At 35.5% G+C, this 21363-nt stretch overlaps 1 protein-coding gene and 1 long non-coding RNA gene across 7 annotated transcripts in view; one reads left to right on the forward strand and one right to left on the reverse strand.

Moving 5' to 3' along the window:
- Nucleotides 1–21363, forward strand: part of CSMD3 (CUB and Sushi multiple domains 3) — a 637009-nt gene that overhangs the window by 191985 nt on the left and 423661 nt on the right. For all 5 annotated transcript variants that reach the window (XM_065830155.2, XM_071803847.1, XM_071803848.1 and 2 more), the window contains exon 5: nucleotides 2529–2736. In XM_065830155.2, coding sequence (XP_065686227.1) covers nucleotides 2529–2736 — 208 coding nt within the window. The remainder of the gene's footprint in view (nucleotides 1–2528; nucleotides 2737–21363) is intronic.
- LOC139827338 (uncharacterized) lies at nucleotides 6135–15944 on the reverse strand. Of its 2 annotated transcripts, XR_011737853.1 has the most exons (4): nucleotides 15747–15944; nucleotides 13119–13248; nucleotides 11199–11303; nucleotides 6135–8585 (listed from the first exon to the last, which is right to left on the reverse strand). It is a non-coding gene; the product is annotated as an uncharacterized lncRNA (long non-coding RNA). The 2 variants fall into 2 exon arrangements; XR_011737852.1 differs by lacking the exon at nucleotides 13119–13248 and having other exon boundaries at nucleotides 15747–15941.

Here is a 21363-nt window from a genome sequence, read left to right on the forward strand (position 1 = left end):
TTTTATATTTTTTATTCCTTTCACAGTAAAGGACCTAAGACTGTGATGTGATGAGGTTCCTCAGTTTTGTTGTATTTAGAGGATGCTAAATACATTGGTTAATTAGTAAGATTAAACCAAAGATATGTTCTTGCTTTAGTTTTTCCATCCAGTCATACAATAACTTAGCAGAATATTCAAGACACAAAACACGGTATTTTAAACTCCTAAACAACTGTAATTAAGGAGTTTCTTACAATCATTAACATTTTTCTCTCCATGAGGAATGAGTCACTATGTGTGTCAGAATTCTTTAAAGCTTTTGTTCTGTGATGCTATGTTAATTTTTTTCTTATCTTTGTCATTAATCTTTCAGCAATATTGACTGTTTTTCAGGCTCTAGGGCAAGTTTTATTCATGTTAGCACTATAAGAGAAACAAGAATTGCTTTTAAGTTATGCTTCAAACATTTGGATAATAAAATTAATAAGTAATGCAATACAGTATTTCTGTCTGATAACATGGTAGTTCTGTATAAGTTCTTTGAAAGGTATTCCATTTCTGAAAGTAATAAGACTACATTCACAATCAATTATATTAGCTCACAGAAAAAAAAAAAAAAAAAATTGGCATGAGAGCCTCCAAGACAATTTTTGAGTTATTGGGCATATATGCACCATTCAGATAGAAGATACACAACATCAGTCATGTTCTCTTACCCTACCAAATGAAACCTGTGAATATCTGAGAACTGTTTTTTCATAGAACTAGTTCTGTTGCTGTCCAAATTGATTTTGTAAATCTCAAATATCTACCTAGCTTATTCAGCATAGATCGTGTTTTAGAATGTAGTCTCTACCACATTCTTTCAAACGTAGAGGGTGTAACATTTAATATACTTTAATATACTTATTTAAAGACAGTTGAAATTACACAGGACCTATGTTTTAGTAGAGCAATACAAAATAGATTGCATAACAACACAAACGTAGATTACATTTAGCCAAACATATAGCATTTACAATATACAGTTTTATCACAATACAAATGTGATTGCCTTTATAGGTATCTGTAATGTGCTCACCATCATGACATTAGGCATCCCCAGTCACTGGAATGAATGCATAGGTTGAAATCAGGTCAAGGCCATTGCTCTCTTTGATATTTGTTAGTTGCCTAGTTTTTATACTCTATGTTGGACTAAGCCCTGTGCTGGTCTGGCTAACTCAGACAGACGTTCACACTCCTAATAAACTCAGGAAGAAACATGTGCACCACCAGTTCATCCACTCATCTGTAGATAGGTGGTTTTACAAAACAAGGGCAACCCTTTGGTTCAGACAAAAGTCAGATTCTTTGCAAAAGCTGTGCTCTGTCATGCTCTGCGTTATTTCCTAAACTTTATGAGCACATCACCCTTGATCATCTCTGAGCCTTCTTCCATTTTAGGCGTTTATAATTGTTTGTGTTTGGAATATGACACGATGAATGCAAATGCCGGCAGAAGCTCTTTGAGCACGACGGGCGGGCCGGGCGAGAGTAATGAGTCCAAGTCAATATGAATTTAACATCAGTACTCTTTAATGAACTCTTAACAACACTGAATACCAACGTCTACCAGACCACGTTTTTCCAAGCCTTATATACTCTATACCCAAAGGCCATGCAGCAAGCGCAGGCTACAATTGGTTACACTTGCTGTCACTCTTCCCCCCCACTATGGTGATTGGCTGCAGGGCACTATTCACATACTGTTCATGCGCAGCAGCGACACCCCTCCTGCAGCCTGGGTCGAGGGCAGACCAGCTTCTGTTTACTTCTCTTCTGTCTTTGGTGTCTCAGGGAAAACCTTCCGTGTAGCACAGCCACATCTAGCTCTGACTTGTTCACAGCACACAGGCAGAAACTCTCCACATGTGTTAACTGGTCAAATAATTTCACGATTACTCACATATCATGAAAAACGTATTCCTATGGCCATATTTGGAATACTTGATCTCTTAAAACTAAAACCCATTAAAATGACTTTGATGTAAACATCTTAATTGTGAAAGTGTCTTGCATCTGACATTTGGAAACCACCTGTGAATGACTTTACTTTGACCAGCTGTCTGAAAATTGGAAAAAATATTGGACACTAAAACATCACTAGATATTTACTAAAATATAATATGATAATGCAATTAGCATAAGATGGGTAGGATTCTCATGCCTCTCTTCTCAGTATGATGTGACTGCTGCACATGATATGTCAGACTGTATATGATAAGGATTAAACTCACCTTGCTTCATGAAAACAATGAAATTTTTGCTAATCAAGATAATAAGTAGCAGATTGTGAAAATATATGCTGGCACTAGTATAATAATTTTTAAATAGTTGAAATCTGAAGCAATTACTTCTTAACACTAACTTTGCAGTTTTCCAAGTCTAACATGTTAAAAAACCTTAAGCAATTGTTCACTTAAAAGGCAATAAACTAGTCTCAACAAGAAAGCATACATTTCTAAGGGATTATTTTAATGACATTTATAATTCTTTTTTAACAGCTGAGGATGCATGTGGAGGAACTATGAGAGGAACCAGTGGTATTATCTCAAGCCCCAGCTTTCCTAATGAATATCAAAATAATGCGGATTGCACATGGACAATTGTAGCAGAGCCTGGGGATACTATCTCACTCATATTTACAGATTTCCAAATGGAAGAAAAATATGATTATTTGGAAGTAGAGGGTTCTGAACCACCTACAATATGGTAAGTCAACTATTGCAGTTTTGATCTGGTAAAAAATTATGATTAGATGTGGAAGAATAACTTTTCCTTCCTGTCAATAGATAGTCTTGCTGAAAACAAAAATAATAATGATTGTTACTATGGAATAAAAGTTTATATTCTAATTGCAGTTGTAAAATAATTTCCAGATATATTCCATTAAAATGTAACATTGATATAGCATCGAGATGAAAGGCATTATAGGCTCATTCACCTCATTGATCTGTAGATCTAACCGTTCTAACCATTATTGTATTAAAAATGTATATATTTAGAAACAGAATGGAGTGGACTGTTGTACTGGTTCCTTGGTGGAGCCTTCAGGGAGTTTTATAATGTCAGAAAGTAAATGGCATGGAGTCCTTTAAGCACAGAGCTGGGAGAAGTAGCATTGCTCACACTTGGTGGTCACAGATTCTCTCTGAAGGAATTTCTGTACAGAGAACCAGACACATGATGTCACTATATAAATTGCTGGGAGTACGACTGATGTTACATTCATCTAGAAAATTCCATCCTGATACATGAGATACAGTACCCTGAGCTGAGTAGCTACAACACTTTTTTTTTGTTTGTTTGGATTTTATTCCAAATATGCTGCCTTTAGAGAAGATTTCTGTTTGTTAGTTGGTATAGCAGTAGTAATAATATTTTTCATAGTCTGACTTCTGCAGTTCTTGATCTCAGTGTATACACACTGTATAAAACAAGTAGAAGAAATAAAATAGTAGGCAACCTCTTTTGATATCAGGTTCAGTTAAGTAGAAAAAATAAAGGAACTCAAGAAATATGTGAATATGATGAATTCTTGTGTTTGTTATATTGATTTTAATATACTATTAGTTCACAAAAAAGAGGATATATATATATGAAACCATAAACACCAGTGATACTCTCCAGTAAAGTCTTAAGAACTTAACTGGTTCATTAAGTATTAGGAGGATTCTGCACAACAAACAGAGGCATTTAGACAGCAGGTGATACAGCACATGAATGACTAGCCATTAAACTCATTAGAGTCTTGTTTTCTTTTATCAGTGCAAAAAACCCCTAAACATAGCATAGAACAAATGAAATAATTATTTTTAACATTATAATAGAAAAATATTTAAAATTAGATAACTACATTGTTTTGAAAACAGCAGTCTCAGATTCTACAAGTGATGCCTATAGGTGATATTCCTTATTGCTTCAGGGTATAGTAGAAGCCTATACGCTGTCAGCTATAGCAAACAGTCTTTTATAATTTGAGTTAAAACATACTGCCACCTACGTAGTTAATTACCTGTATTAGAAATTACTTAATTGCCATTGAGTTTCTCAAGCTGTTAAACTGAAATCTTCTGAACTAGCTGTCAGCTAAAATAATTTCTAAACAATAATTTATAATAATTATTAGTGAGGTAACACCAATGACATACAGACATTATGGATCACTTGAATACCTAAATCTGCATTCTATTACTCCTGATTGTGTTTTATGTATTTAATCATGAGTTTCAAACAGTGATTTTTTTTTTTTTCTGCAAAAGGCTTTGGCTATATTTAAATGATAAAATTTCTTTATATGTGGCAATTCTTATATTATCTGTTTACAAAACATAAAATATGACAATGCTAATTTAATAATTGCTCATGTAGAGAAGCAGATTGAGAACATATTATTTTTTTTAGCTTGTCATTTATATTCCCTGAATTAGACTGATATATTCAATTATGCAAAAGTATCCTCCCCATATGTTAGTAAAAAATAGATTTGGAAAACTTAATTAACAACGATTTTTTAATTAGATTTACAGGGGTAATATGTTACATCCACTTGAGGTTTAGTTCACGGTATCTTAGTTCATAAACTCTACATAGAAATATACTTCTAAAACTAACACCAGGCTCTCGATTTTTCATTCTGGAAAACAAAGAGTACATGATTTGTAAGACTACTGAATACATATTAGTTGATAGCAAGTAGTATTATAAAATAATTTCTTACAGATTTTGTTGCTTAATGTGACTATTATACCTATTGATTTGAAAACAAAACAAAACAAAACAAACCTCTAACTTTTATTCTTTTGCACATCTGCTGTGTAACAAAACACTCCTGATTTTTGATTCTAATTTAAACAATGAGGTAAAATATACATCAATAGATATTCTGGGGTTATCCATGAGACAGGACTTGAAATTATCCATGAAGTGCTAACTTTTCACAGCCTTCTGCTCTCACAATATAATATTTTAGTTACACCAAGTCTTTTGTTTAAGAAAATCTTGATAGGCCATTTTCTTTTAAATAGTGGGAAAAAGTTGCATAGATGTTCTTCAGGGTTTTTGTTGGCTGATATCAAGGGCTGATTCTGACATTTGACAACTTCAATTGAATTAAGAGTTTCTTTTCATTTTGGAAGTGAAAGTGAGAGAAAATGTTTAGTTTGAGGAAACTATTCCCCCCTTTTTTCTCAACAAAACAAAAGTCTGAAAATAAAGAAGATGAGTGAAATGTTCCTTTTTACCTATGTGAAAAGTTAGGATCTGAGAAATTCATTGATGAAAGAAGTAGCAATGTCATTATGGGATAATTTATTCAACATATGAAGCTCAGAGCTTGCCTCTAGGATAATTTTGTTGGAAAGATTCAGTCTCTTGTTTTGCTGTTGGTCACTTTTCATGAGATATTGAATAATCGCTGAGCAGAAAACTGGAATGATTCTCTAGGCTGATTTGATGTGAGTGTCCTGGATTCCATCATGTACTCTAGTCTGAATTGTTAAGACAATTGTAAAGATCCCCTTTAAATTGTATAGAAAAAGTGGTAGAACCTCCTTCCCAGAATACTCTATGAAAGATGTGTTTAGAGCAATCTCCTGATAAGAGTGGGTGAGGATGGAAAGTGTATTTCACACTGTCCTGGGAAAAGACATTAAATCTATATCTTCTATTGCTGATTACCAACTCAATCCAGCCATTGTTGAGAAGTAAGTTGATACTTTCTCCTCCTACATGTTAGGAGACCTTGGTTATTCAAAAAAAAAAAAAAAAATCAACCACTTTAACTTGAAATTATGATTAATTTTGAATTATCCAATATATTTTTGGTGGAAAAGTGATTGAAAATAATGATTGTCATAAAGTATGTGCATAGAACTCTCAATTCAGAGAACTGCTGTAGTCTGATTGAGTATCACAATTTATTTTCAAAGAACACATAATTATGTAAATTTTTTACTATTTGTTAACATGAAGGTGTTCATTAATGTGAAGGTGCTTGGGAGTGTAGCAGTATCTCTAATGTTGTAGGGAAAATGTACTTCAATTCTACTATGACACCAAACAACAACAACAAAAATACCAAAACAAAACCAACCAACCAACCAAAAAAAAAAACAAACTAAACCAATTAAGTGTTCAACTCTGTTCTCTCTGGATGAGAGTGTACTCCTAAGAAGAGCTTTGTGTAGTGTTCGAATATTTGACCTACTACTGGCACGTTTATCCAAAGTAGTAGGACACCTAGGTAATCTGTTATCGAAGATCAATTTGAAATACGATATAATTACTCCTTTTAAGATAAAACAACTCACCTTACTTCACTCTTACTAGTAGTGTATTTTTGGGTATTTCAAAATGTTTTCCTATTTAATCTTCCTAAAGTTTAAAGGATGCTCAGAATTTTTCATAGTAAATTGAAGTATTGTGTTGTCTAGGCCATTACTCTGTTTCTTATTGTAGCCAAATTATATTTTATACATACACTATAAAATGATACATACTGAATGAAATTTATGTTGGTGAAACCACAACCAATTTACTTCTGTTGTAAAACATATTTAAATATTTAATTGTTTGATATTGCATGTTTTATACATCATATCAATTCTGTTAAAATAGACAACTGTTAGAGAACAATGGCTAACAAAATGCATTTCTCCCTTGCAACAGTGATTTTGCTGATTTTTTTCCCAACAGCAACACTCCTTTCACATTTGTTTTAAAAATTCTCTGGAGAATGAAATATGATTTTATGAAAAAAACTTTCCCTTAACTTAGATACAACAAAAAAAATCCAGTTTAAAAGTTTTTGTCTGAGATTCTTAACACTCTCTTGATCCTTATAATAAAATCCCCCAAGATAGCCTGTTAGCTTAAGAGTCTGTTGCATATTGTAATGATGAGAAAGAATAAGAACAAGAAAATGTGGGTCTTTGTTTGGGTTGCCAAATAAGAATTTATTCCAAGTAACTAGTTATTTGTTTCTAATCAGTTTGGGTCTATCCTTGACCTGGAAACATTCCTGATGAACTTTTCAGTGGATATGATGTTTCTATATATTTTTTTTTATTGTGAACTTAATTAGTTTACTTTTCTGCATAGCACTGCTAAGGACAATTTAATGAGCACATTTTATTCATTACAAAATTACATCAATCGTAATTTCCCTGTATGAGTTTTTTAAAACCATTTCTCATTAAAAAAAAAAAAAAATTATTATTTATGACAACTGGAAGCTAAAATAAAATAGAAATAGAAGGCCCTTCCATGGTACTCTGTTCTAGTGATTTTTTCTGTGTTCTTTTCTTAGGTTGTAATTCAAAGTGTAGTGCACAAACATGTCTCAAACCTGACTGCTGCTGAAAGCAGGCTCAGATCTGAGGTGAGACTAGGTCACTCAGGGCTTTATCCAAGCTAGTCTTGAAAGCTTCCAAAGATCAAGGCTGCGCAACCTGTGTGGAAAACCTTCTTCAGTGCCTGACTGTCCTCATGGAGGAAAAAGCTTTTCCTTTTTTCCCTTATTTGGAAATCATTATTTAGACAGTGGTATGACTTTTCCTCTGGGCAAGTTGGCTTATCTGTCCAGTCCTAGCTCGTGAGTTGAAGACATGTGGGATCATGATGGAGTCCTTCCTACACCTCACTTGTGTTTTCCCACTCATCTTACAGGGACGTGTACACGACTAGAGTAACGAATCATCCAGTCTTCCTCTAGACTACAATAAGCTAAAATTTATCTGGTACATGTGTTTTAGTACTATATAATAGAGAGAATAGTGAGGCACATAGGGAGTGATGTATCAAGATGATAATTAAAGCACACACTGTTTTCCTTTCAGGTACTGTAGAGTCTGTAGACTGATGGACAGCATCCATGCAAGGATTTACTTCTTTTTTTTTTCTTTTTTTTTTTTGTTAAACTTATGTGCAGAGGTTTCACAGAGTTAGTTGATTTCCTTTATATTTTTCTTCTGTATCCTTAGTTTATTGTATTTCTGTGATGGTATAAAATATTTTATTCTGATTAAGGTACCCAATGTTAGGAAGGCAGTATTTCATTATTGTTATGACAAAAAAAGAGTATATCCTGGCAGCTTAATGCACTTCTCTTGAAGAAACATTTCTGAAACTGTTCCTAATTTGTTTCCTTTCTTATGTTCATGAGTACTGCAAAAGTGAACATTTGTAAATCTTAAGATACATGCTTTCATTATTCTGATGGTACTTTCTAATATGTATGAAGGTATTCTGATCTGGAGTCAAAGAGATACCCATCCGCAATTTTCAAATGAGCAGTTATATATTGGATGGGCTTTTTACATACATTCTTCTCAACAGAGACAGGATGATATTGCTTTATTTCCCAAAGTCTTACCAACATTCAGAAACAAATAAAAAAATAATTCTCATGAATCCTTATATGGTAGATGAGTACTCAAGTTTTTCCACCATCCCTCTTGGGCAAAGACGTACTGACTACCATGTTTATGCTTCCACGGCCTCCTTTCATCCTCTTCAGATGGAGCAGTCCAGAGTGCTTCCAATATTTCTTATTTGTAACTCTGTGTCGAAGAAAACAGAAAAATAATAGTGTACACCTAGGGTATTTTATCAATGAATACCTAAAAGGCATTATCAGTAATTAAAACAAACAAATGCAAAAAAATCTGGAGTCTCTGACTCAACAGTTTCTGGACAAAACACAGGTAGGAAGGTGGCTTGATAATTTAAGAGGAAACACTTTCGCTCTGCTTACTCCAGCAGAATACTGCACTTGTTTTTATGTAGTCATTTACTATTGTCTCAGGATGGCAATTGCTGGAGTAGTGAGGGAGAATGATTGCTCTTGTCTTGACTAAAATATAAGTGACTGAAGTGGCAAATCTTGCAAGTAGGACTGAAACAGCTGTATTTTATGTTGCATGAGTTGTTTGGTGGGGGAAAGGGTTTTACACATACAGCAGAGGTTAACAAAAATCTCGAAACAAGACGGGAAAAAAACCCCACAACCAACCCACAAACATCCCAAAACCAAAACATATAATTGTTTCAAGTGTCACTGCAGAGTAGCTTAAGCTTTGTGCTTTCTTGTCATTTGCTCCGAGTCTCTCCATGATCTCTGTTTACTTTATTCAGCAAAGTAAGGGACAAGCTGCCGGAAAACAGTAATTCCTGCAGAGATAATCTCTTGTTTCTATATTCTGGATGAAAATCCTTAGTATGTTTTCTATATTGGGTAAGCTACATGAATTAATAATTCTGTCTTTTATGCTTCAGGCCATAACAGCCACAATTATAATATATTGAATACATGAATGAAACTCCCAGATAATAGTGGTCAATGGCTCAATATCTGGATGAAGACTGGTGACAAATGATGTCTCTCAGGGATTCATACTAGCACCAGTACTGTTTAATATCTTAATCAATGACATAGACATGGATCTGTTGGAGCAGGGCCAGAGGAGGTCACAAAAATGATCAGAGGGCTGAAACACCTCTCCTATGGGGACTGGCTGAGCGTGTTGGGGTAGTTCAGCCTGGAGAAGAGAGGGTTCTGGGGAGACCTTATTGCGGTCTTTCAGTACTTAAAAGGAGCCTAAAGGAAAGATGAAGGCAGATTTTTAGCAGGGCCTGCTACTGTAGGACAAGGGGTAATGACTTTTAAGTAAAAGAGGGGAGATTCAGGCTAGACATGGGGAAGAAATTTTTTATGAGGGTGGCAAAATACTGGCCCAGGTTTCCCAGAGAGGTGGTAGATGCCCCATCCCTGGAGACATTTAAGGCCAAGCTGGATGGGGCTCTGAACAGCCTGATGAAGTTGAAGATGTTCCTGCTCATTGCAGGTGGGTTGGACTAGATGACCTCAGAAGGTCCTTTCCAACCCGAACTATTCTATGATTCTATGAACTTGCTAAAGCAATTTCTTTATATTAAGGATCAACACAATGTCAAACCAGTATCAGAGCAATTTTTGGTAATTACATGTCATTCAATATGCAGATGATTGGTCACAACCCACAGCTTCCTGGTCATGACACAAAAGTCTTTAAAAAAAAAAGTAAATCATTCACGTATGCTTATTGTATGCTTAGTTTACCCTTTATACAGTGGGTCATGCAAATGAAAAAAAACCACCAGAATGCAGCAACCTAGAGGTTTGAAAATGAGCCTTGAACAAATTACGTGTTTTCAAAACCCTCCACCCTGAACTTAAAAAAGCCTATTCAAATAAATTATCAATTTCAATAAATGATTTCATCCCATAAAATTTTAAACTCTTTTTAATATTAAGAACTTTGCATGTTTACAAGTGAAATACAATTAATTTTCAGTATTTTGAAAACCTGAGGGTAGATTCATCTGAGCATCTTTTAAAAATTTAAAGATTTGAGAATTAAATGAAATTTTCCTTTGACCTAATTCCTGAACCATGTTAATATCCCAATACCTTATGTCAGGATAGGGATAATAACATGAGAAACAGTACAGAAAATGGGAAAAGCATGAAAAAAGGTATGGAGAAGCATCTATACGGAGATGAATAAAATAGGCTAGAGCTTTTAAATCTTGAAAATAAATATACAAGAAAGGATTTGAAGGATTCATAAAATTATGAATAGTATATGTCAGGTAAATAAGGAACATTCATTCTTCATTTCTTACACTGAAATAAATAGATACGCTCAATGATTTAACAGGCAGAAGATTTAAAACAAAAGGCAGAACTTTTATGTAGCATACATGATTAGTTGTGGAAGTCATTAGCATTTGACATTATAGGTGGAAAAATTATTAGTAGGTTGAAATAAGGAGGATAAGGAATTACTGGAGGGAGTCCAGCGGCAGGCTACGAAGATTATTAGGGGCCTAGAGCACTTTTCTTTTGAGGAGAGACTGAGAGAACTGGGTCTGTTAAGCCTGGAGAAGAGAGGCTGAGAGGGGATCTCATAAATGTTTATAAATATATCAAGAGTGGTTGTCAAGAGCATGGGACCAGACTCCTTTAATTGATGCCCAATGACAGGACGAGAGGCAATGGGCATAGACTGAAGAATAGAAGGTTCCATCTGAATATGAGGAAAAACTTCTCTACTTTGAGGGTGCCAGAGCACTGCAACAGGCTGCCCAGAGAGGTTGTGGAGTCTCCTTTTCTGGAGACATGTAAGACTCACCTGGGCACATTCTTGTGCAATCTACTCCAGGTGAACCTGCTTTAGCATGTGGGTTGGACTAGATGATCTCCAGAGGCCCCTTCCAATCCTAACCATTCTGTGATTCTGTGAGAAAAGGATCAGAAGGTCATAAAATCAGACTTTATGAAAGGGTATTAAACATAAAGGCCTGGTTGAATAGCTCCATTCAAGAAGCCTACAGTCCATATAATTTCTGGAAATTGTGATGATGTATGAAGGGAAAAAAGTCATTCTGTATAATCACAGTTTCTGATACTCCTGGTGAATTACCTCTTACTGCTCATTGTCAGAAATAAAATATTAATCTCAGTGTGTTTCTGTTCTAACATATCTTAGATACCACCAAGGACGTGATGAGTATTACACAGGATATTATAATTCCATTCATGACAGTAAGAGACTTTTGCATGATTTATTTAAACCAAATAAATGGTCATAATTGAGATGTATCAGGAATAATAGTTTTGCATCTGTAAAACATTTTGGGGGCTTAAGTTTAGAACTTTTTGGTTTATGTTATAAATATATTTTGCCTAAAGCTTGTCGTAAGAACACTTAAAGCTGCCAATTTTGTAATTTTTGTCTGGTTTCATTTTCCATTCAATTAGGAATTCTAATTGGACTTTTCTGCCCTCTACTAAAAAGCTTATTAATGCAGATATTGATATACCTTGATTGAGCTAACTACTAGTCTTCATTTTTGGCTGAGTAGACTTTTTTGATATTTCTATGTAAGATCCAATAAGTAAGTTGTGTGAGCCTTCACATCTCTTGATCAGACTTTTCTGTACTCTAACTTGCAGCATTGGACTGCTGCATTTGTATGAGCAGAAAAAAAACTACCTACCACGTGGTACATATTCTCTCATCCTTGAAACATATAACACAGGTTCTGACATCTTTTATGTGGATATATGGCTCTGCTGCACAACTTCTTTTCCCCATAATTTTTTATGTCATATGATAAACTCCTATAATCATCTCTGTTTGCTGAGCAAGAAAGTACTGGTCTGCGCGTCCAAAGTGAAGTTAACTGTAAAGTGAAGCACTGTTACAATGAAGCTTAATTTCTGTTTAGTAGCTGACACCATGTCTTTCAAAAGAAAACCGAAAAGACAAACCAACCAACCTTGAACTGAATTTTGCAGCTTTTTAAAATAAAAATTTCCAATTCTGTATACCTTACAGAATTTGAGATTCAGTCCCAAAATGCAGGCATCTTTGAATGTGTTTGGAGATTTTTGAGGTGTTTTTTATTTGGTTTTTGTTTGTTTATTTGTTCATGGGTGGTTTTGGTTTTATTTTTGTTCTGTTTTGTTTTGTTTTTCCATAGAGTAAATTATAATAAAAGGGAATTTCCTTAAAAAGATGGAATTAAGGAAGTGCTACAGTGCTGAGTGCACTTAAAAGCGGAGTTCAGCTCCTGTGGGAGAGAAATGAGAGATGACTGTGACAGCACCAAAGGCTAACAGTCCTTATAGTATTATTCTTTGGTTTTGACTTACAAATGAATCTGCTGGCAAGACCTTCCACAATCCTGTTAGCGGATTTAAACAAACTAGCTGCAAGTTGTGTTTGTCCTGAAAATTTTGCTAAACATGAAACTATAGCTTTGCTAAATGTTCTGGAAATTATTTTTATTACTGTAGTCTATGCATTAGGCATTTATAGCCATACACTGGACTGCTGCCATTCAATTTGGTTTTGGTGACTTCTTACACAGAGTCCACAAAACTATGAAGTAGAGCAGCATACTGTACTCTTCTGTTATAAAAAGACACAGTACACAGAAATAAAGCTTAAATCCCTAAACTTGTGAGTTGAATGATGTGTTGCTGTTTAACAGCTAGTGCAACTCAAATTAAAGCCCGATCTGTTTAGCATTACTATTCCTCTTACCTTTTACAAGGCTTTTGCTGATGCAAGGAAAAGATAAGAAGGAACCTAGTGGTATCAATTGCCGGTGGGATCCATAGTACTTTGCAATATATCCTGTATTTCTGTTGTCTAATTTTGCTTCGGCTGCATCCTGAAACATGAGGCATAGATTCAAGTGTTGGTGGCTCATAATGCATGACAGGAGTATCTGGCACATTGTTCAGACTGAAAACCAGTTGCTGAAAACGAGCTGGGTTATTCAAGGGAATGTTTATGTGTATTTTCTGTTAAAAAAAAAAAAACTAGGAACAAGCAATCTCAACTGAAGTCTGTGACTAAACCCAAAAGAAATCAGATTTAGGAGTAGGATGCCATTGGCATCTGCCAATGGGGAAAATAATATGGCAGCCAGCTAAAAAATTGGTATTTTTAATGATATTGTATCAAAGAGACAAAAAAAAAAAAAAAAAAAGAAGAAACAGAGGTACTCTAGCAATTATTTGGTGTATGTATATTTATTTACATTCAGTCAAGAAATAATTAAAAAAAAAAATCTTATTTTAATATATTACTGTATCTGGTACTCTAAAAGAGAGTAATGTTATCATTACTGAATGTTAAATTCAAAGAGAAAGGCATTCTTTCTATTCTGAAAAATAATCAGAAACACATTAAGTACTTTACTTGATGAAAAGTTCCCTCAGCCACTCCTCATAAGACTTGTTCTCTAGACCCTTCACCAGCTTTGCTGTCCCTTGAACTCACCTCAGCAAATGACAGGGAAAAGGACAGGGATCTCTGGGAAGCTGTAAGAAAGCCAGTTAACTCTAAACCCAGGAAGGAAATAATGGAGTAAGTGGTGAAAAATTCCTTAATGCAAAATCTAATTCTGTTTTGTTTGTTTGTTTGTTTTTGTTTTGCTTTGTTTTTGTTTTGTTTTTACTTACGAACTAATGAAAAAAATACTCTAAACATATGGTCTGCTTAGTTGGGAAAATGCACACAAAGAATATTTACTGATTATTCTCTAAGTCCGTTCTCTCCAGTTCTAGGCCTGGTAACGCTACATATTTTTGCTATATTTTGGATATTGGAATAAGAATTATGAATAAATATTGTTAATGACCCTGAACTGTGGGGAGTTGCAGGCTCTTAAGAGGCTAGAAGTATACTTTAAAATGATACTGATAAATTAAAGTGAACATGCACATATCATCATCAATGTGAAATTCATTTCAGGCCAGTACAAAATGCTTTAGAGTAAATGAAGAAAAAGGTGTAAATATAAAATAAGGAGTAAACACTCAGACAGAGGAATAAAACCCAGTAAGTACATCAGGAAAACACAAAAAGTAGTTAGTATTAACAAACATTAGTGAGTAGTATGTCCTTGTATGCACTATCCACATAATTCTCTGTGTGTATGTGCATGCTTTTGTGTGTGCAAGAGTAAATTCTTGTTATAGAATTATAGAATTTGCCCTGCATTTATGCAGGTACACAATGTTTGTAAGTTGCAGATAGGATTAATGGAGATTAATGAAGATGCTGAAATATGTTGAATTCTTAGCTAGCTGAAAATAAAGGTAAATAGAATTTCATTTGCAAATGAAGATGATGTTTCATATTTCTACATCCTTTAGTACTCCTTTAGCAGTTACACAAATATTTTCATATTTCCTAATCAGGTATTTCCACTATATCTTGCTAAACAACGACAACAGCAACAAAATAGAAACAATGTTATATCATGAGCTGGTGTTGTAGTTCAGTAAGCCTAAGGTTTGTTCACTGTGTCATGCTGGATGAGTATTAAAGGTCAGAACTAAGTACACTGGCAGGTGTAGAACCTAAGCTTTCTTTCACCTGCCTGTACTTCTGTGTAGTCTGCTCTGGTTATCTTGCTAGTCATCATAGTCTTACAAACGCAGTGTTTTAAAGGTCAGTCTGAGTTTATAACAAGTGAATTAGTCATCTTTTTATCAGTTATTGGATCCAAGTATTTGCAAACTTTCTAACTCAGATATATCATAATAGAAAAGTCTTTCAGAGTGCTCAGATAATACTATGATCATTATCATTAATATTAGTAAAAGGCATCCCATAGAAGAAATGTCACGGAGGCACCCCGAGGCTAATTTAAGGGACAACAGGGTCCAAAACAACTTTTATTAAACCAGTGAGAAACAGGGTTTTAGCACTCCAAAAGTGACTTAAATATAGGTGCGGGTATCAGTTGAGGAAAATTATTAAGGGGCAGCAACTGGTACAACAGGTGGTCCAGAGTGCATGCACGTGGCTTCACCCAAAACAATGCCGAAACCATCCTCGAGTCCCAGAGGAGTACACAAAGAGATAAAGGTAAAGTGTACGCTCACGATTCCGCGAGGATAAATTTATAATACAGTCGCAATTCTGCGAGGGTTAATTTACTTACACGTGCGAATGTGCACGGAGTACTACACGTGCTTATGTGGAAGCACGGGAGGAAAATACACTCGCAATTATGCGAGGAAATAATTTAAAGTACACGTGCAAATGTGCACGGAATATAAATACACTCGCGATTGTGCGAGGAAATAATTTTATACGTGCTTGTATTAAGCACGGGAAGTTATGCGTGCACTTGTGCACGGAAAGGATACTCACACATGTGGCGGCAAGGCAAGCGGGGTCTCCATCCCGGGGAGGCGGGGTCTCGGCGGCAGCATCTTCCTCGTGTTCCAAGAGACCGGCAACAATAGGCCCAGTCTCGACGAGAGAGTCCCGTTTTTATACTGGCTGATCAGACCTGACTGTAGGCATTCTAGAAGCTTCTCTGCACCCCCACACCGTGTGTGGGGTGCCCCTGAAGCCTCCAAACATCCCCCACACTGGTCACAGGAGCCCAGCGGCTCACTGGCGCCTTGGTAATCCCTTCTCCTAATGGCCCTGGCCAGGGTGCTCTGGGCCAAACAAAATAAGCTGTTAGCTTCAAGTAGCAGAGGGAGGGAGATGTGCCTACGCCCTCCATGATGAAGGAGGGGGGGGAGAGAGGGGGGGTTTGCATTCTGCCACAAGAAATTAACAGATATCAAACTATGATACAAGATATTTTAAAGATAATATAGTTTGCCTTTTACTGCATAATTTATATCACTTTCCAGCCAAATGTCATGTACAAAGGTAAAATTCTTTTGGTGAAATAGAAGTGAAATTTTGGCACTAATAATTGATATATATGGTAAAGTAAATAAAAATCATTATTCTAGTGAATATTTACTTACAATCGGCTCCAATCTGGAAAACCTACATAATGAGATGACCTTTTAAATGAGGCACCAGATTTTCCCAGAGTATAAGCATTTCATTCTGACAACACAAAATATCAGTAAATTTTCTAAACTTAGGGTTTGCTCCCTATCAAAGCTTTTATACATATTAATCAATGTATTAAACACTTACATGAATTTTATTATGAATAAATATATTAAAAAAATGTTTTATATGTATCCTGTATAGAAGCCAGACTTCTTTAGCAGGCATACTTTGCTCTCGGTTTTTTGAGGAGAGGGAGAGACAACAAGCTGAGAATTAAGAACAAATGATATTTTCTTATATCACAATAAAAACGTGAATTTTAAGACACAAATATTAATTTTAAATATGTATGTTTTAAGAACTGTAAACTGAAGGCTTTAGAATGCAGAGTGTTTTATAAATAACACAAGTTGATCTAGTAAAATCAATTTGAAATATTCCCAATTTCTAATCACCTTTTGTTATTTTAAATAGTATTAATTATCCACAATTAAAAATATACCTGAAGATTTTATAGTACTCAGGAGAATCACATACATTCTTCTTAGCTCATAATTTCTGTTGTTGTGTTTGTTTTTTTTTTTTTTTAATTTATTTTATTTTAATTGTCTTTTTAGACATTTATTGCACTTTATATCTTCAGTATGGCCTCCGTTAGCAGAAAGTGTGATATCTCCTGTTGGACAAATTAAACTACAAATGTCCAACTCAGAGGCATGATTCCAGAGCATGGAGAGGTTAAAATGCGATGACATGGATCACTGGTTTGCAGTCTGATTTACCAGAAACAGCAGGTGGCTAGAATTCAGACCCATACATTGGTGTCCCTGAAGTGTGTGCTCATCTCTGAGAGCAGCATTTAGTTTTTGAAAGAAAATAATTATATAAATTGTGATTTTACATGCACATGTGTATGAAGAATTGACATCAATAAAATAATTTTTGCATGTATACATACTTTTTCAAATTAAGAAACAAAAATCCCTCTTGTCACATTTCTCATAAGATTTACATTTTAAAAATGTTTTTATATTTATTTAAAAAAAACACGCTGAAAAAAAATATACGTCCATATTATTGTCCTTATCTTAGTATATATAAACTTAATAAACAATAGCATTTCAACAGTATATTTCAGTGAATCCTTTTCAACGTGATAACTTGAAAGTCAGTACAGTTTGGAGCAGATCCTTGCTTGACACACACGTCAGTTCATGTATATCTGCAAGGTTCAGGTCAGTGCAGTACCAACATCGGCTTAGAACTGGAAGCGGTACAGCTGCATCAGTGGGTATCCTCGCTCAGGGCAATTATTATATTTTTGCTTCTATATGTATGGATATCTCTGTACATTGTTTCAGTCTGAAACACATGTGTTAGCTCCAGCCAGTTATGTGGCACAAAGAAGGACTGTGGTGCCTCTGTCATTCAATATCTAATAACCACATTGTGTGTTTTCCAGTGGTTCAGAATGTCCAAGAAGAGGTGTAATATAGCCTGCCTTCTTTGCTTAAAAGTGTTAAGTGGTAAAAAAACCCAACCAGCTTTCCTTTTTTATATTTTTTACTAATAGATACCCACCATTGTTTGCAAAAGATAAGAAGAAAAATATTTTGAATGTGTTTGTCATTGACTTCCACTGCTGGCTTTTTTTCTGTATTTTCCAGGTTAGAGAAAGAGACCTTCAGTGTTTTTTACATTCTTTTTCTTTTAAATTTGATACCTTAAGAAAAGTTGGTATATCAATTTTTGACTGCGGCATTTTTTGAAAACTGCATAACCAGAACAAAATGCGTATCTATATTTCCACATACTTCTTCCCTGGTTAGATATATAACATTTACTTTAGCCTTTTTTTGCTGTAGCATTCACCTATATTAAAGGAAGAAGAAAAATTCTTAGCTAAGAAAGTCACTTAGGTCATCCAGCATGATGGCCATATTCTTTCAATTACCTTATTATAGTTACTTGTGAGTACAATGTTTTTTTCTGCTGGTGAAACTCCCCCTAATCAATCACAGTATCACAGTATCACAGTATCACAGTATGTTTGGGATTGGAAGGGACCTCAAAAGATCATCTAATCCAATCCCCCTGCTGGAGCAGGAACGCCTAGGTGAGGTCGCACAGGAATGTGTCCAGGCAGGCTTTGAATGTCTCCAGGGAAGGAGACTTCACAACCTCCCTGGGTAGCCTGTTCCAGTGCTCTGTTACCCTCACTGAGAAGAAGTTCTTTCTCAAATTTAAGTGGAACCTCTTGTGTTCCAGCTTGATCCCATTGCCCCTTGTCCTATCATTGTTTGCCACTGAGAAGAGCCTGACTCCATCCTCGTGGCACTCACCCTTTATATATTTATAAACATTAATAAGGTCACCCCTCAGTCTCCTCTTCTCCAAACTAAAGAGCCCCAGCTCCCTCAGCCTTTCTTCATAAGGGAGGTGCTCCACTCCCTTAATCATCTTTGTTGCCCTACACTGGACCCTCTCCACCAGTTCCCTGTCCTTCTTGAACTGAGGGGCCCAGAACTGGACACAATATTCCAGATGGGGTCTCACCAGGGAGTAGAGGGGAAGGAGGACCTCTCTCGATCTACTGACCATCCCCCTTGTAATACACCCAAGGATGCCATTAGCCTTCCTGGCCACAAGGGCACAGTGCTGGCTCATGGTCATCCTGTTGTCCACCAGGACCCCCAGGTCCCTTTCCCCTACACTGCTCTCTAATAGGTCATTCCCCAACCTATACTGGAACCTCTAGTAAACTCTATCCTTATAGATAATATTTCTTTTGCTGGGGCCTAATTGATACAATGTTACTTATATTTTGAAATTTATGTGATATGCCATCATTACAAAACTATGAGAGAAACAGAAGTTTACTGAGCAAGCCCTTCTAGGACTTTCAATTCCAAATAATCTGTATCTGTTGATTTAAATGCTTGTCTTCTATAGATGTTGTTAAACATGTTCCTCCAAGTAGAAAGTACTTCATTATATGCTTGCCATAAACAAATCATTCTGCTTCTTTCTAAATAAGAGGGATATATTCACTGAATTAAGACATCATATTACATCATCAGTTATTTTCAATTTTGTATCTCATATTCCTCTGTTTCATGTCTTATTTTATTCTTAATGTAGATTTACACACTCTCACTCTCTAAAAAGAATAAAAAATACAATAGTCCAATTCCCTTCTCCCTTTTAGCTCTTATCTGATAGGGCAAAACGTGAGCTGTCCTACCGCTTGTTAACCACAGATAAACTTGAAGATTTAGTCCTTGATTTTAAAGACTTTCTGTTGGTTATATCTCTACAGAGTAACGGTGGAGGTGTATGATGCCCACATCTTAATTTTATCATAACAATTTAAAAGTCCTTCATACAAAAGATACAAGAAAGGTTTTGCTATTTGCAGTTGGACACCATTTGAATATGAAAGTTACAAATAGGGTAAGAGAAGTACAATCAAGTACACTGAACAACAGCAAAGTCATAAAGTTGTTTAAATTGGATAATTTATTGTAGAAAAATAGTGAAGTTTTAATGATTAGAGCAGTTTAATTGGGAGATTCGAATTCTGTTTCTGTCTGGGAGTAATAGAAGAAGGGAGGGGATAACTGCAGGTCATGCACTCACCCATGATGTGCAGTCCTGCAGGGGCTGAACACAGGGTTCAGAGGTGAGGACCTAGATAACAGAGTCAAATGGCAGCCTCTGACATGGGATGTGATAAACCAGGTCCAGGGTCTCTCCAGGAGCCCAGTTAAGAGGAGATGGCCAAGGAGCTGAGGGAAGGCTCAGGCTGAGCTGGTATGAGGTTCCTGGGCCCAAGGGCAGAGGTTCACCAGGGTCTCCAGACAGGGCTAGTTAGAGCCAGGAGGGTGGCCTCAGGGCCCTGGCAGTTTCCAGTTTTGTTTTAGGCTTTTGCAGTGGAAAACAACATAAATTCTCTTTGTTCGTATGTTTGTTTGTTTATTTTTAAATGAAATAAAGGGTAGTACTGTTTCTTGACATTTGTCAAGCACTCTGAGATGACAGTTCTATAAAATTATCAAGTAAGAAATGTATTAGTTTACACTTATATTGCAGAATAGGGGAAGGTCACTACAGATATATGTAAACAATTTTAAAATGTAAATGTCTTATGTGATAAACTCAGTAGAACTATAAGACTAGATGTTTGAGATAAAGAAGAAAGTTGTTGCACAAAATGTAACTGAGCAAAAATTATTTCACAAAAAATGAGGTGGAAACTGAAGCAAATGATTCTGTGAGTAATCTGCATGGATTCCTTGACAGCAATTATATTTAAATTATGCAATAAGAGTAGCCTTTTCTGACAGATGTCAGTATCTATCTTGATACATTTTCAGAAGCAGAAAATACAAAATAGGAAGGTGTGAACTCTCAGGAAAATATCACTTGCAGTTTGAGTCAAGTTCCTTAATTTTTGTCCTCTTGCTTTGTACTGGTGAGTTCTTTAAAGGCATTTCAGGACTTGAACTGTCTTATTATTGTCTTTAAAAAGATGAAATAATACAACTGACTCAGGCATAACATGACAGCATTTTTAATTTTTGTTCTCATGTTAAGGAACAGCTCTTTTAAGATACATTTGCATTTGACTTTAATATCTAACTATGAGTAAGGAGAGTGGCAGATACTCAGGAAAACTTAGAGATTCTAAAAGTGCTTTTTCAAATAAGACCCATGGGGTCCCTAATTTCGCTGCAGAGTGGGAGTAATTTGACTTATATTTTAAACTTTTTCTCCAGCCAGATTTTCATGCCAATTTTCCTTTGTGCTGTACAGAAAATCTAATTAGCCTTTTACCATTTTGAATATTGCACACCTATATGTGCTTTTGATTTTAACTGCAGTAGTTACATGAAGTACTAAGGATCAGGAATAGAAGTTAAATGAGAATCAGGTGCAGAGTGAAATACTCTTTCCTTCCCATTTC

The sequence above is a fragment of the Patagioenas fasciata genome, chromosome 2 (genome assembly GCF_037038585.1).
Source record: "Patagioenas fasciata isolate bPatFas1 chromosome 2, bPatFas1.hap1, whole genome shotgun sequence".
Classification (NCBI taxonomy): Eukaryota; Metazoa; Chordata; class Aves; order Columbiformes; family Columbidae; genus Patagioenas; species Patagioenas fasciata.